We start from the raw sequence: 17452 nt of genomic DNA, 5'->3' as shown, positions 1-17452 counted from the left end.
ATGTCATTTGAGAGGAGAGAAATAAGTGATGACATGATGGAAGAATGTAAAATAATGAACAGTATAGGGAAGGTAAATCAAAAGCTCCTCTTCAATCTTTTTTTATAATGCCCGAATCCAATGAAATTTAAAAGGCAACAAATGTAAAATTTATAAAAATAAAGTACTGTATTTTTACACAACTAATACATGGAACTCCCTGCCATACCACAAGATGGTATTGAAACCAAGCATTTATCAGCTTTCATTAAAAAAAAAAAAAAAAGATACTTATATGACTAACAACATCTGCAGTGACATTAAATGGGCTAATCTATTTATAAAAGGTTAAAAACCCTCGTACTTCTAGGCATATGCCAATTAATTCCTGGCATTAGAAAGAAACCTCCCTCTATGGTAGCTTGTCTAATAATTGGCCTTTGTGAGGTCTCTTGCACATTCCTCTGAAGAATGAGCAGTCTGATTTTTGCCTCTGTCAAAAACGTGATACCAGACTTGATGGACCACTAGTTTAATCTGGTATAACCAACCCTATGTTCTTATCTACAGAGAAATCCAATACCTTTGCTGTTGGTAGGTTGTTTAGCAGGAACATTGCTATTTTATCACTAATGCAACCATTGTTTTGGAGAACTGATAGATTTTCAGGGGCAAGTAGAGCAGTTTAAAATTAAAACCATTATTTCGGGCTTGCCAGTCATGACCATGTCCTAGTCATCTGCTTCCATTTGTTGCATTCTGGACCCCCGGAATGGGTATAGTATCAGTGGCAGAGTGGCAAATTATAGAGAGGTGACTTACAGAATATTGCAGTTATTTCATATACTAGTTAGAAAATCATGGGATTGATTCTCCAACTCCTTCTTAGCCTGCAGGTGTCTTATGCTGAAGATACTTTTCAGATGGATAAAATGTAAAGTTTTGTAGTAGCCATCCCGTGCTTTGATATGGAGAGCTCCCTGACAAAACTGGCTCTCAGGAGATTTGACCAAGGGAAGATCATTGCTCTGCATTATTGTACAGAGCTCAGTCTTAAAGCAATTGAGGCAAAGCTGGTTAGGAATTTCTGAAGACTGAATGTCAGTCTGATTGTTAAACAGCACAGAGACTGGCAGGAGCAAATATAGAGCTTGAAATATTTAGGTTCTGTTTGCATAATGAATGCCGTGTTCTGTTGCACTGGCAGCATATTTATTTTTAAAACAGTTGGAGTGGACAGAACAGGTGAACTAATCATAATGCTCTATACAGCCATGCTTGAGATCTGGGATTCAATTCCCAATATTAGTCTCTTGCTTCCCAGTCTAGCAGTAAGGCAATACTCCCAGGCTCTGGTGCAGGAAGTATCTCACCTTGCTCTTTGGCCCTCTCCAGCCATAGAACGAGAGGTATTGTCATACCATAAGCAGGGTCCATCGCAGCCATTCTCAGCCAGTGGGATAGTGAGCGGCCATTATGAAGGGTATAAAGTTGAGAAAAATCTCATGTGAGAGAAAGAGAGGCAGGATGGAATTCTGAGGAACAACGGGTTACATTTGAGGGCGTGCACTTTTGCAATTTAGGGGGCAAAGTGTGATGATCCAAGTAGTGTTTAAACAAAGCCAGAATAATGCCTTACTGAGACGTTAATATTTTCCAAATATTATATGGTCCAGAACATTGGGTGCGTCTGAGATGATTCAATAGCTTTAGTGAATTGCACTGTAAAGCAGATGGTTATATAGCCTGACAAGAGCAAGTTGGGAACAGTGACTTGAGCGGAAGGTAGATTGAGAAGTTGAAATCAATAATGAAGCAAATGGGCCTGAAAGTGGAATGCAACTATCTTCTCGAGTACCTTTCTTACAACAAGGAGATTTAGCAACTGGTCAGAGGAGCGATGAGAGTAAGTGTTTGCTGTTTTTTAACAGTAGTGTAACGGATGGCAGTTCTATAGGCAAAGGACTGTGATGTGATGTATGGAGCAGGCAATAGTAGTATATTACTTTTTAATGGGCTATTTAATCAGTTTTAAGGAAGAATTAAGGTTTGTATCTGAATATAGTATTGAGACCTGACAGGGAGCTTTTCTAGTCTGGTAGTATATAACTTTGGTACATTGTGCACTTATACATTAATTTTGTACTTGGAAAACAAGCAATTGCACATGTTAAATAAGTAATTGTGCATGAAATGATCAGTTTAACACATCCAATACTCGTTTTCTATATGCTACTTTAGAGGCTTAAAAATATGTGCCCTCAGTGTCCATCACAATTATATGACTGCATTGTGACAGTCCCCTCCACTTCACCAATGCTTCATAAGCACTTTTTCACTTTACTTTAAACTGCCACTTACATATAGAATGCTCTCTTTCTCATCTGCAAAGCAAGTACTGTCCTCCTCAAGACCCATCTGTAGTATGATGCCTGTGGTAAAACTGCCAGCTGGTTTTGGCTAGATGGATGGCTTGTAGAGATCCATTAATCTCTTCTTTTGTTTAAAAATAGCACAGCTTGTCTATTCAACCTCATGAGCCCATTACTGTTATCCTCACTTCCCTTGCATTGCAAAGAGGTGCATCTTGCAGGCATCTTTTTTTCTTCATCTAGCTTGTGAGCTCTCTGAGACAAAAGAGTGTCATCTTACGTGTTTGTACAGTACAGTGGTGCCCTAATCCTGACTTGGGAGAACCTTGGGCATTATGGTAATAGAAGTAGAAGTAGTAAAGGGCGATAATAAATTAATTAGCTAATAAACCATCACTCACTGGCAATGATCTTCTTAAGTACAGGTCAGGCTGTCATCTGTTTTTTTAGAAATGCTAGTAAATTGCTCTCCCTAATGGAGTTATTGGTACTTTGTCAGTAGTGGCCCTAAGTCACTAATCAAAAAGAGTAAGGATCCAATTTGACCATGGTGGCACAGATTTCCTCCTGCACATGCTGAACCTGTGCATGTGAAACAAGCCCAAAATCAGTCAGGACAATTGGTGTGCTTTACTCCTTCTACTCTAAATACTGCTTCAACAGGGCTTGGAGAAAATGTCTCGCCTATAGTCAATATTTCCTGTAAAGTGGGCTGGTTATTCCAAGTAGCTGAAAATGTTCAGATCTGAAATTGGGAAATAGTAGTCTAAGTAGTTTAGGCAGTCTGCTATCTTAAGCAGCTCCATAGGCAGGGACTTTGCAGAAACTATAGTGGAAATGACGTCTATCTTAGCATCACTCACTGACATAGTATAGGTTCTAAGGTCAGATCTGACCTTAGATGATGAAATTCAGATTTGTCTTTTCCCAATAATGTCATTGTGATTTATGGTGATATTGTCATGTGAAGGGGCTGGTGCATCAATGACTCTGAATGGCAAATGGTTTTAGGGTCCTACCAGCCTCTCTGATTCATGGTCTAGCGTTTGGTCATTGATCATCATCAGGAAATTATGGAAACATGGGATCCATGAGCCTCTGAATATGGACTGGCATAGTTGGCCCACCTCATGTGGGCATGAGAGAAGTCCATGAGGAATTGGTCAAACCAGTAGTTCAGGTCCAAGATGTGTCTGGCCATGTGCATGGGCCTGATGAGCTGTTGGTAGAACACCGTGTTTGTCACGATGGACATAAAGTCCTGATCATCACGTTGGAGAAGTCTCTGTCACTATCCCTTTTTACCAGGTTTGGTAGCAACACTCATTCCACTGGGAATTTTGTGGCGCTATAGGGCATCCTGTACACTACAGGGTACTTGTGTTGATTTTGTCCTGGGACTCGGGCAACATGTGCATATGGTCAAATAGATCTGTCCTTGGAATGAGTCCTCTCTTGTAGTGGAGATTGGTTGTGGAGAACATAGACACTGCTCCTCCCCTGACAACTTTGTTTATGTTATGCTTTGTGACCAGCAAAAATAAAATGAGTTTGGCGTGGCACGTCATCTAACCAAATTGGATACAAGTAATGTCAGGTGCTGGTCAAATAGCCCCATTTGCACTCCAGGTCCATGGCAACTAGGTCTGCTGGATCCATGATTCATTGATTCCAAGGCCAGCAGGGACCACTGTGAGCATCTAGCCTGACATCCTGTATACCACTGGCCATAGAACTTCCCCAAAATAATTCCTAGAGCAGATCTTTTATAAAAACAGCTAATCTTGATTTAATAATTCAGTGATGGAGAATCTACCATGACTCTTGTTAAATTGTTTCAATGGTTAATTACTCTCTCGGTAAAAATGTAGGCCTTATTTCCAGTCTGACTTTGTCTAGTTTCAACTTGCAACCCTTGGATCATGTTATACTTTTCTCTGCTAGACTGAAGAGCCCATTATTAAATATGTTTGCCATGTAGATACTTATAGACTTGTAATCAAGTCACACCTTAACCTTCTCTTTGTTAAGCTAAATAGTTCAAGTCTTTGAGTCTATTGCTATAAAGCATGTTTTGTAATCCTTTAATCATTCTCGTGGCTGTTCTTTGAACCTTCTCCAATTTATCAACATCCTTTTTGAATTGTTGACACCAGAAGTGGACACAGTATTCCAGCAGTGGTTGCACAAGTGCCAAATATAGAGGTAAAACAACCTCTCTATTCCTGCTCAAAATTCCCCTGTCTGTGCATCAAAGGATTGCATTAGCCTATTTGGCCACAGCATCATACTGGGAGCTCATGTTCAGCTGACTATCTACCACGACCCCCGAATCTTTTTCAGAGTCATTGCTTCCCAGGATAGAGTCCCCCCATCATGTAAGTATGGCCTACATTTTTTGTTCCTAGATGTATACATTTACATTTAGCTGTATCCAAATGCAAGTATTTTTGCTTACGCCCCAGCTTACCAAGCGATCCAGATCACTCTGTATCAGTGACCTGTTCTCTTCTTTATTTACTACTTTCTCAATTTTTGTGTCATCTGCAAACTTTATCAATGATAATTTTATATTTTCTTCCATATCATTAGTAAAAATATTAATGTAGGGACAAGAACTGATCCCTGTGGGACCCCACTAGAACCACACCTGTTCAATGATGATTCCCCGTTTGCAACAACATTTTGAGACCTTCAGTTAGCCAGTTTCTAATTCATTTAAAACGTGCCATCTTAATTTTATATTTTTCTAGTTTTTTAATCAAAATGTCACTGGTATGAAGTCAAATGCCTTACAGAAGCCTAAGAATATTATGTCTATACTATTATCTTTATCAACCAAACATGCAATCTCATCCAAAAGAGGTTTGATAGGATCTGTTATCCATAAACGCAAGTTGATTGGGATTAATTATATTACCCTCCTTTAATTTCTTTATTAATTGAGTCCTGTATCAGTCACTCCATTATTTTGCTCAGAATCGATGTTAGACTGACAGGTATATAATTACCTAGGTTGTCCCATTTAACCTTTTTAAATATTGGCACAACATTTGCTTTCTTCAAATCTTGTGGAACTTCCCTGGTATTCCAAGACTTACTGAAAATCAGCATTAACAGTCCAGCGAGCTCCTTTGCCAGCTGTTTTCTGGACATGCTGATTTAAAAATGTCTAAGTTGAGTAGCTGCTGTTGAGCATCCTCCTGAGATACCAGTGGAATGGCAAGTGTGTTATATGATATGACTGCATCATCTGTTTTTTCTCAAATACAGAACAGAAATACACAGAAATGTATATTAAACACTTGGCCTTTTCTGCATTATTATTGATAATTCTACCATTTCCATCTAATAATGGACCAGTAGCATTGTTAGGAACAAGTACAACCATTGTAGCTGGTAGCCTGTGTGAAGGTAAGCATTTTTGCCGTTTAAAAAAGTGTGTGTTTCTGAGCATCCACAATTCTGTTGCTGTGCAGAATGATGGTCTTTAGAAGCTGGTGCCCAGAGTGGTAGTAGAGTGACTGGAGGCCTGCTTTTTAAGTTGGACTTTAAGGCACAGGAAATGGCAGCAATAGTGCAGAGCCACTGGTTAATTCTCTCTGCATCATATTTTCCACTTAAATGCTGAAAGGTATCATTGCATATTGTGGGTATATATAAATATGTAGGTAAACCCTGATTTCCCTTTCACCTATATTTGGTTGAAAAATATTGAATTTAATAATTTTAGTAGGAAAAAGGGACACTTTTTTCATGAAAAATTTTGCAGAAAGTTTCTCCATTTTTCCAACCAGATGTTATCCAAAATGCCCCTTTCCACAATCTCATGGTAGAGTATTTTATGTCCCTACATATTTACAAAAATAGTGGCTGTCCTCAGAGACCTTTACTTGTAATGTAATGTAATTATATAATTAATTTTCTTTTAAAAATTTGGAGCTTGTATTGTCACCTAAAATGCTCGCTTCTTGTCAGTATTAAGTGCTTTCAAAATCAATGTTACACCTCAAATAAATAAATAAATAAATAAAGATGACAAGATGTATTTTCTTACAACCCCTTGCCCTCTAGTATGTAATTCCTTTTAAATATCTTTTGGGAATTCTATAAATTATAGGCCTGTTTTTCCCCCAAGACAAAAATAAAAGCACAAAAGGAGTTGAATAGTGGTTTGCAACAAGTGTATAATTATGTGACATAATGCACTTAATTTAGGAGAGCCTTCACTTTTAAAGCTGTCTCCTTTTTTAGTAATGTGAGATACTATTGTCAGATCATACAATGTATTACTTTCTGGGTTAATTGTGCTTGGACGTATAATTTTGTATTTAAGAAATATATGTGGTACTGCAGAGCAGCTATGTAGAAATAATTATTAATAGTTTTATAAATAAATAGGAGAAAGAAATAATGGATTGGCCAATTCAGTGCCTTCTCAGGTAACAGCAACTGTGTGGAGCAGAGTGCACCCATGTGAATATTGCTGTGTCCCTCCTGAAGTGCCAACAACATTCGCATTCTAATGGAACTGCAGAAAACATAACCACATTTTATTGCCATGCAGATTCTGCAGCGGGGGGGAACCATCAACAAAGGAGTTAAACTAGACCTTGGTAGAAAATTCCTAGTCAGTTAAGCTTTGTGTTACTGTTTGCCATTACCATGTCCTGTTATGAAAACAACCACTGAGGTGTGACAATTTTTTTCTTAAATAAAAAATATACTCTTAATTTTCTGGTTTGAATTCTTCATAAAATAATTTTGTTTTAGATTTACCACTGTCGTGCGTAATCAGACAAAACAGGAATTCAAACCCTAACAGAAAAAATGTAAAGCTTTCAAGAACTGTTTGGAGTTCCAGTTCATTAATGCACTATCTCTGTTGGACAACATTTCTTAAAGACCATAAAAATTAATAGTGTATTTAAAAAGTGCTTTATTGGCATGTTTCTCCAAATTCTAATTTAGCTCTAGCTCTTAATTGTGCTGTCTCCATGGATGGGATATAGAAGTAAATACTCCCTTTGGCTTCAGAAATGTAAATTCTTTCTTCTTATGCTTTTGCAGTTCAGGTAGAAATTAATCCTCTGAGATATGCAATACACACAAAGGTTTAGATTCATGATGCACAATCCACCGCCTAACACCTTGGGACTGAAGGACTCTCGGTCCTCTTTTTAAATATGGTAGAACATAGGAAATTTCATTCTGATTTCACTTGGCTGTTATATTGATAGGAGGATTTAAAACAATTTTTTCCCCTGTCACTGTCACTTGTGACACAGTCTTTTGTTTGGAACTAGAATATTGGTGAGGAGAGTAGGGAGAAGAGGGGATGAGTAACCTGAATTTTTTTCCTCCTAGCAATTGGATTCTTCCTTGTTCCTGGTTTGCTCCGTTGAAATGGAGGAAAGTTCAGTGTTCTAAAGCAGGACACTACTTCCTTGTCCTGCTGCAATCCTTGAATCCATTTCCTTACTACTCTTAATTAAAGTAGCAATAGCTGATAGTAGGCTTTCTTATTCCTAAGAAATGGAGTTGGGAAGCGACTTGGGCTGGTTGGAAAATAAGAATTCCATTTCACGAAAATGTTGAGGTTTTGGTATATATTTTCATTCTGATATGGAATGAAACCAAGATCTTTTGTGTTTATATATATATTTTTTTTAATGAAACCCCAAAAACCAGAGTGGGAGAGGGAACACAGAATAGCAATAGACCAGTGATTCGGGCACTCAAGTGGAATGTGGGACACCCAGGTTCAGGTCCCTTCCTGCTTTGCCTGATTCAGACCAGGGACTTGAACCAGCATCACCCACATCCTATGTGAGTGCCCGAACCACTGGGCTATTGGCTATTCTCTCTTAATTTTCCTGATGAAAGTTTCACCAAAACTTAAGTTTTAAGGCGGGTGCTCTGCCTGACTTAGAGCAGGGACCTGGCTCTCCCACATGAATGCCCTAGCCATGTATCTATTCTGGTGCATGCGCTCTCTTCCCCTGGTCAAAACCAGGCAATCTTTCCCAACTAAACCTTTGTTGAAACCAATATGCTTCTGCAAAAAGTTTCAATGTCAGCAAATCTGCATTTTCTGACTAAAAATGTATTGAAAAGTTCCCAACTAGTAATAGAAACAACTGACATGCTCATCCAGTCCTTTTCCTTGGCAGTATGGGATTGTTTCCTACAGTAGATACTTTGTCCAGCTAAGTTTCTGTGTGAGACAGTGTAGTATAGAATACAAATATAATAAATCTGGTGCTCACTGTTTACTAATGTTGTGATTTTTGTCAAAGCATGACTAAATCTTAACAGACATATTTGTAAATGCTTTTTACTTACTGCTTGTAGTTATTTTCCTTCTAGAGACTGAATCCCACACACCTTGAAGTCAGATGGGAGTGTTGCCATGGCCTTTAATAGATGCAGGGTTCAGCTCTCAGACATAGTGATTCTTTCCCCTGTAATAATTGATCTATTGTCTTACTAGATATAGAAGTTAGATTAGGGTAATTGTCAGGATCATTTTTATTTCCTGTTGGAAAAATCTGTGTCACATTTACTTTTCTCCAATGTTTACTCCTGAGGGCATTCTGTGCCAAAAAAATAAAAATTCTGTGCACAATATTTTAAAATTCTGCAAAATTCTGCAAATTTTATTTATCAAATAAATGTGGAAGCTCCAGCATGGCATTGGGGAGCACAGGCCACTGGCTGCACAGAGGTGGGAGGCAACAGAGGGTCCTGTGGCACCTTTAAGACTAACAGAAGTATTGGGAGCATAAGCTTTCGTGGGTAAGAACCTCACTTCTTCAGATGCAAGTAATGGAAATCTCCAGAGGCAGGTATAAATCAGTATGGAGATAACGAGGTTAGTTCAATCAGGGAGGGTGAGGTGCTCTGCTAGCAGTTGAGGTGTGAACACCAAGGGAGGAGAAACTGCTTCTGTAGTTGGATAGCCATTCACAGTCTTTGTTTAATCCTGATCTGATGGTGTCAAATTTGCAAATGAACTGGAGCTCAGCAGTTTCTCTTTGGAGTCTGGTCCTGAAGTTTTTTTGCTGTAAGATGGCTACCTTTACATCTGCTATTGTGTGGCCAGGGAGGTTGAAGTGTTCTCCTACAGGTTTTTGTATATTGCCATTCCTGATATCTGACTTGTGTCCATTTATCCTCTTGCGTAGTGACTGTCCAGTTTGGCCAATGTACATAGCAGAGGGGCATTGCTGGCATATGATGGCATATATAACATTGGTGGACATGCAGGTGAATGAGCCGGTGATGTTGTAGCTGATCTGGTTAGGTCCAGAGGTGGGAGATCACTGTGCAGCTTCCCCCTGGGACATGGACTCAGCGGTGAGGCTGCAACCCTGACACAGCGCAAAGACCGGGCCTGCCCCTCTGTGCCAAGTGCACCAGGTGTGGGCAGGCAGGCTCAGCAAGGCAGGATCCAAGTGTGGAGGGGCTTAGTGTTGGGGGATCCAGGTGTGGGGTGAGAAGGTTCTGTGTTGGGTAATCTGGGTACGGGTAGCTCAGTGGGGAATCGGGGGGGTGGTATCTAGATGCACAGTGGCCTTTTGGGGGGTTCTGGGCGCAGTGATAATGGACTGTGCAGGGGGTCCAGGTGAAAGTGGTTGGGGCTCAGTAGTGGGCGGTGTCTGGGTTTGGGGGGATAGAGCTCGGCAGGGGGTCTGGGTGTGGGGGGCTTAGTGGTGGGTCCAGATGCTGGGGGAGTGGGGCTCGGGGGGGGTTCTGGTGCAGGGGGGTGAGGCTCAGTGGGTCTGGGTATGAGGGGGTCTGGATGCATGGGGGTTGGGTGGAGAAGCGAGGGGTGCAGAAAGCGTGGGGGGTGGAGTTTGCAGAGCTTCCTACAGCCGGGGGAGAAATCTGGGCGTGGGTCTGACACAGCCCTGGATGCTGTGCAGGGGAAGAGGAAGTCCCAGTCTTCCCAGCCCAGCTGGGACTAGCAGCCCTGCCCGGCGCAGGGTAGGAACCACCAGCCAGGTCTTCCCCAGTCACTCCCCCTGTCCCACGGTGATTTACCTCTCTGCTGGCTTCCCTGGGCACCCAAAACATACTGCTGGGGAGGGTCGCATGACCACTTCTGTGGCTTCACTTTGCTTCCCTGTCAGAAAGTCATTTTTCTGTGGGGAAGCAAAGAAATCTTCAGGGGACATACATTCTGCGCATGCACAGTGGCACAGAATTCCCCTGGGAGTAAATGTTTCAGCATAATTAGATTCAATGGTTAGAAGTTAGAATTTCAACCTTGAAATAAGATGCAGTTTCCTAATATTGAGGGTATTAAACATTGGAACAGCTTACCAGGATAGGTGGTGGACTCACCAGCTCTAAGTGTCTTTAAGACAAGTTTATATATCTTTTTAAAAGATTGTTTTAATCCAGCTTCTGGGGGGGGAAATCTAAGGCCTGTGTGCACAAGCGTCAGGTTGGGTGGTTGTGATGTTCCCTCCTAGCCTTAGAGTCTGTGAGTCTGGTTTATATTCTCTCACTTCATGGTCCATGGAGAGAATAGGAAGCTATGCATTGCTCTCATCATGCTCATGCCATTTTCAGATCTGCATTAAGACAATCACTACAAACAAATCTCATGCTTCAGGGCTTCAGCTGGCTGCCAACTGGGGTCAGGAAGAATATTTTTTCCCGTGGATGTACAATTGACCGACTGCATTTTGGTGTGTATGGTGGTTGGGGTTTTTTGTTTGTTTGTTTGTTTGTTTGTTTGTTTTTTGCCTTCCTCAGAATTATCAAGAATGGCCACAGTTGGAGATAGGATCCCAGACTGGGTGGACCAGTGTTTGAGATGATATAAAGAATCCTCTTTCTGAAATGGTTGGCTGGTGTATCTTGCTCATATGCTCAGGGCATAGCTGATCGCTAGATTTGTGTTCAGGAAGGAATTTTCCTGCAGGTCAGATTGGCAAGGACCTTGGGAATTTTTGCCTTTCTCTGTGGTATGGAGTAGAGAGAACCTGCTAGGAACACCTGAGTGTCTCTTATCAATTCCCTGCCATTCCAGGGACATCAGGCATTGTTGGCACCTTGGTCTCCCCTGTTTTCTGCCTGTGGCATGTAGCAGTTTAATCTCTGAGGACTGAAATGCTTTAGTCTAACCCAATTTACTGGTTCAACACGGGATTGTGGGTGAAATTTAATGGCTTGTGATTACACAGAGGTCAGACTAGAAGATTTTCTAATGATCCCCTCTGGCCTTGAACTATATGAAATCTTTGTGTATAATTTTTCAGTAGCTTCTGGGTGCAGTAAATTTGTTTAACTCATTTCCTTTATGCTATAGGTTTTGTATCATTAGATCAGATGATCTGCACACCGTGTGTTCAAATTTTTCAAGTATTCCATTATCTTTGTTCTTTTTCAATAGCTAGTTTTACAAGATCTTGCTTCTTTTTTTAAAGTTTTCAGACTTCTCTATTTTTCTTCTTGAATACAGATTTAAAAAGGAGTTTAACATGTCAGCTATTTTTTACTTCTTATTAGTTTAGCCTCTCTTATTCACTTTAACCTCTTTGGTTATCATTAACTCACTCTGCTTTTCTGCCATCCTCCTTTTCCTTTAAAGCTTTCACTGATTGAGTCTGTTCTTCCTTTTCTGTTCTCAGTACAGATTTTCTTTAACCTCAAACTTTTGAGTGTATTTTATAAGGTCACAGAAGCTGGCCAATTCTTATTTCTTGTATTCTTTTTCAAAAGAAATTTTGACTGCTGTGCCTTAATTATTTTGGGCCAGATCCTCAGTTGATGTGAATTGGTGTAACTCCACAGTGGAGCTATGCTGATTAACACCAGCTCAGGATCTGACTTGCTGTCTCTTAGGATTCTACAGCCTTTAACCACAGCAGTGGACTATAGTGCTTAACCATATTGCACTTTAGTAGATTTCTCAAACCCCCAAAATTGGCTTACCTCATATCTGTTACTCCTGCATTATGTCATTCCATTCCTTAATAAAGTGAGTCTAGATAGTGGTCACTGGTTCAGTGCTTCCCTATTGTTCTTTCATTCTCAAACAGTTCCTTCAGATTAGTTAAAAATAATAAATCATGGGCATCTTCTCCTCTAGTTGGAGTGGTTTCACTTTCTGGATCATTAAATTGTTTCCTGTGTAATTTAGGAACTGTTTGTTTAATGTTTTAGGGTTATATTTTTTTTACCCAGCAGATGTTTGTTAAAATCTCCCATTGGCACTGGAGCCTGAGAAACTAGTCTAGGAATTTTTTGTTCTCTCTCCTGTCCTCGTGATCTCTAAGTGGTGTCCACAGTCATTTCTGCTTTGTTTTTCATTCCTTGCATCTTTACCCAAAGAATTTCTGCAACATATATTTCAGGGATTCTCAAACTGGGGGTCGGGACCCTTCAAGGGGTCACAAGGTTATTACATGGGGGGTCGCGAGCTGTCAGCCTTCACCCCAAGACCTGCTTTGCATCCAGCATTTATAATGGTGTTAAATATATTAAAAAGTGTTTTTAATTTATAAGGGGGGGTCACACTCAGAGGCTTGCTATGTGAAAGGGGTCACCAGTACTAAAGTTTGAGAACCACGGATATATTTGGTCATCTAAATGTATCTCTGTAGTAGTATATAGAAACTAAATTCTCACCTTCTTTATCAGTTCCTCTTTCTTGGATGTAATCATCTTCTCTCTTTAGAATCTCCACTTTGCTTTATGCTAGACCCTTGAGCTGGTCAAAGTAATGCATGACTCAGACCCTTGGTCCCTTTACGTTTGTGGGGTGTAGGAGGTATGCAGCAACAGTACATTAAGCTTTGGAGCAGAAAAGGAAATAGCATATTACTTGCCAGCAACTGCTTCTGTTGTATTGACTTTGCACGGAAATGCCATTGCTGTGTTCAGACAAAAAAGAGAAGCAGCTTAAGGCCCCAGCCCTGCAAGGAGAACCACCCAGACAGACACATGTCCTCACTGAGCCCCACTGAAGTCAGTGGGGGTCCTTTATAGTTTTCCTTTCAGGATTGAGGCACCCAGCTCCCAGACTCCACCTTGATCAGTCTTCCTGTTTTCACTACTTTGTATTTTAAAACTTACTCTTGTGTTCTTTAGTTCATAAAACAGAGTATTATGGGTTATTAATCAGCTGTGAAGTGATTAAATTTATAAAACTGCTGGAGAGTGAGAGCAGCATTAGTTGTAAATCAGGAAAATAACTAGGTAGATATAGTTAAATATTATTAAATGTGGCTGTGACATCTGCTCCCTTCTCTATTTCCAGATCTGGGATGGAGGAGATCAGTTGGAGTTAGGTTCATAGTTAAAATTAGTGTGCTGGCATGCTGAGAATTGATGCTTTGCACTAGCAGATGACAGAGAAAGCAGTCAAACGTTTATCTCTTAGCAACCTCAAAGGATGTATAATGAACTATACTGAGCACTAGGTATCTTTGACCTGAACAAATTGGCTCCTACTAAAGCCCTTTCTGTCTGGTGTTTTTATCTTTTTTGTTGTTGTTGCTGCTGTTACAGGAAAATTATTATAGATGTGATGTGACCTGTAATGCATTTTATTTATTGATTTGCTTAGTTGATAAATTGTTATCTACAGTATTTCAACATGCACACATGAAATGAAAAACAAAATGTGTCCAGTATGCCATAAAAAGAGATTCAATACTAGACTTGTTTTAATCACTTATTGCAGATGAGGTAGTTCAAATAATATTTTCATAATAACTGCGTTTTACATATGTAGAAAGTAAAAATAATTACTATTTTAGCACACCCACCATTTTCACCCTTTTGCTGCCTGTAAAATTGCATTTACAGGGTTTTTGCTGCTTTTGTTTTTATTGATAATGTTATACTAGTTTTTTTTCTTTCTTTTTATGTTTTTGTTAAGGAAAATTGTTTTTCTCCACCCTTCTTTCAGCAAGTAGGGTATATTAGATGTCATGGGAACTAGGTTTCTTCAGCACAGAGAAATATGCTAAAGTTACTGCCTTCATTACATTTAATTAATTTGTTCTGTACTATATTCCAGGAAGTATTCCAGGAAGTACAATAATGATCTGGATTTTGTGTACAACAATTCTAGGCATATTAGGCTCAAGGTATATGGCTGTGATTTAAACCACATCAATCAGTTGTAAAATGTGTGATCATCAGTAATACTGATGATTTTTGAAGTAGGCACATAGATGCTGGATTAGGCCACTTGCATTTACAGTAATGACTATAATGAAAATGCTGTTTTAATACTAGTAGTTGATTTCCTTTGTTATTCCCACTTCCTATCCCTTCCCATTCCCCTTAATTGGAACTCTATTCTTATGTAATCTTAGTTGAAGCTATTTCTGACAGTGTCTTCTGCTACCATCGGCTTATTTTCTAGATGGGAAGTGATGGAGTTTTGCGCCTCAGTAGTTCCGCTCTAAATAATGAATTCTTTGCATATGCAGCACAAGGGTGGAAACAACGATTGGCAGAAGGTAACTCTCTACTTGTTCTCAGATTTACCAAATATTAATTTTTATGAAGGATGCCTTTTTTTCTTAGCCAAAATAAAAAAAAATGTATATTTGAGAAATACTTTTAGAATGGAGAATGCAGTACAGCAGAAATTCAGCAACAGTAATTGCTGATTCAGTTTTGAATTTATTCTAGAGAATCTCTTTTCAGTTAATAATTTTACAGTTCGCTATGGCAGCTTATTTGGGCAGTTTAAAAATAACTAAATAAGCATTTTCATCACTGTCAGCTTTGAAAACATAAATGCATGTGACTAAATCCCACCAATATACTTTGGAAATACCAAAGTTATATGCTAATTGCAATCTTGCAGGTCACACTCACCTTTGTTTTGCATTGAATTACTGTTTGGATGGCTATAACAAAGAACAGTATATATGTGTATCTTTGTACAATATATAATGGTCCCGTATTAGCGTAAACCTTGACAACTTTTATTCAATATGCTAGTATTTGTTTTTTAGGAGAATTTACTCCAGAAATGCAGTTGCGCATCAGACAAGAGATTGAAAAGGAAAAGAAAACAGAACCTTGGAAGGAAAGGTTCTTTGAAAGGTTTTATGGTGAAAAGTAAGTATTGGACCAAAAACCATTTTGTTTCATTTTCTTTTAGAAGGAAATGAAAATATTGTTCTGTGCTTCACATAGTACAGTCAGAAAGGTTGTAAAACTTAATAAACCAGTTATCAAAGGCAGTAGTTCCCCAATATAAGAAATTGTGGGTAAAATTGTAGTGGCATGTCAGCATTTACATTAAAAATGCATTTTATGGGGTTCAGAACTCATCCACAAAAATTCATTCTGTGCAGAATTTAAAATACAGAGTCTGAACGTGGGAATAATTTTTATTTTAAAAGTATTGTAACAAGCCAGTTTTTGCCTGAAATTATAAACAAAGCTTTTACAAAACCGAAAACCAATAGAGATGTTTCTATGACATTTTTTAAAAAGTCAGTTTAAAAAAATTAGTCTTCTAAGGTGTTTCTGACCCAGACATTCCAGCATTGTGCTAGTGCACACAATAGGTAGGTGAAATTGACTAGAGAATAACTTTACAAAAGTGAAACTGAGTAGTCTAATTTTATTTTCTGAGATGAGGTACAAAAACAAAACAAATATCAGAAGAGGGGTAAAGTGAATTAGATGTATCGGGCCAAAGGCTCAGCTGGTGTAAGTCATCATAGCTCTGATGTCAGTAAAGCTATCCCAGTTTACAGGAGCTGTTTACAGCCCTTAAATTCTTTCTGTTTTAAAAATCTAATATAGGTAAGGAAATTGGTTAATGTTTTTTAAACCTGAAAATGTCCTTTTAAATGGCTTTTAAAAAGTCAGTCCAGTGCTCTTTTACTTATGTAGGTGTTAAAATATAGAATTATATTGAGTTTTTTGGTTTTTATGTAATTTTTTGTGCACTTCTAACTTTAAAGTGGCTTCAGTTTATAACTTAGAATACATCCTGTGTAAAATTTGTGTGGATAATATATGTGTTTAATAGACAGAAAAGGCCCAAAGAAGCCATTATAATGTGTAGGATCGTTTTATATTTTATTTATTTTAAAACAGCTTTTGTTTACTTAAGCAGTCAAGGACATTCAGAGACCAAAACCTACATCTACATAAAGGCCAGGATTATGACAGTAACTAAAGCGTTGTGCCTGGACATTAGAGCATAGGTGCTACCTTGCACAATTTATGGATTTCACACCACTGCAGTATTTCGGTGAAACAAGGCAGCAGATTAAAGGACTGAATTTCAAGTTTAACTTTACATTTCCTTGCTAGCAGTTTTCTCACAACATGAGCATTATTTGAATACCATTTTATCTGTTAACACTCTTGGATGCCTTAGTGTAACAGAACTGCTCTTTTTGATCAAGCGGCAAAGCATTTTCCTTGAAAGCCTGGAGACCAGGATATAGTCCAACTGTAGACCTCTTCATTTAAATATATGTAAAGCTAGCCATTTGTTTATGGAGTCTAATGGCCTTTAATTATGCATGTTAGTATACAAGTCAGAGTTACAGAACTCTGCTCTAAGAGGAGGGCTGTTTTGAAAGGTTGCCTTGGGACTTTCTGCTGTAATTAGAAGCTTAAACACAAACTAAGCAAAATTATTAGCTTATTTTAAAGGAAACAGTGTTCCAAATGCACTGATGAGTAACGTGTCCATAGGGCGTAGTATTAATTATGCTAAAAGGAACCAGCAGTCCTACCTTGCTAACTGAAAGTTGGGTGCCATGGCCAACAGATAAGGTTCAGTCTGCAATGACAGTGACACTGGGCAGTATTGACGGTAGGTTTTTGACATCCAGATAGTAACGCTGGGTGTCATAATACTCACAATTTCTTCTGACCATTAGACTGAACCTGTTTTTCTCCACCTGTTCTGTTTCATCGGCATGGTTCTTATCTGGCTAATCTGCGGGCAACTGCTGTTTCACCCCTCTAGGTCTCTCTACTGCTTGACTTGTCTCAAGTGTGGTTTTTTTGGTGGACTATGGTTTGTCTGGCAACATCTTTACTAGAGTTCAGTCTACTTGCTGCTTACTACCTTGTTTTGACTTGGGTTTTTT

The 17452-nt window shown here is 39.1% G+C and overlaps 1 protein-coding gene across 1 annotated transcript in view; it reads left to right on the top strand.

The window, feature by feature from the left end:
- ASXL3 (ASXL transcriptional regulator 3) overlaps window positions 1-17452 on the top strand; it is a 136656-nt gene that overhangs the window by 106376 nt on the left and 12828 nt on the right. The window contains exons 9-10 of the mRNA XM_065399681.1: window positions 14743-14839; window positions 15344-15449. Coding sequence (XP_065255753.1) covers window positions 14743-14839; window positions 15344-15449 — 203 coding nt within the window. The remainder of the gene's footprint in view (window positions 1-14742; window positions 14840-15343; window positions 15450-17452) is intronic.

Source organism: Emys orbicularis, chromosome 2, assembly GCF_028017835.1.
Source record: "Emys orbicularis isolate rEmyOrb1 chromosome 2, rEmyOrb1.hap1, whole genome shotgun sequence".
NCBI classification, from domain to species: domain Eukaryota; kingdom Metazoa; phylum Chordata; order Testudines; family Emydidae; genus Emys; species Emys orbicularis.
This window is presented reverse-complemented; position numbering and strand designations above follow the sequence as displayed.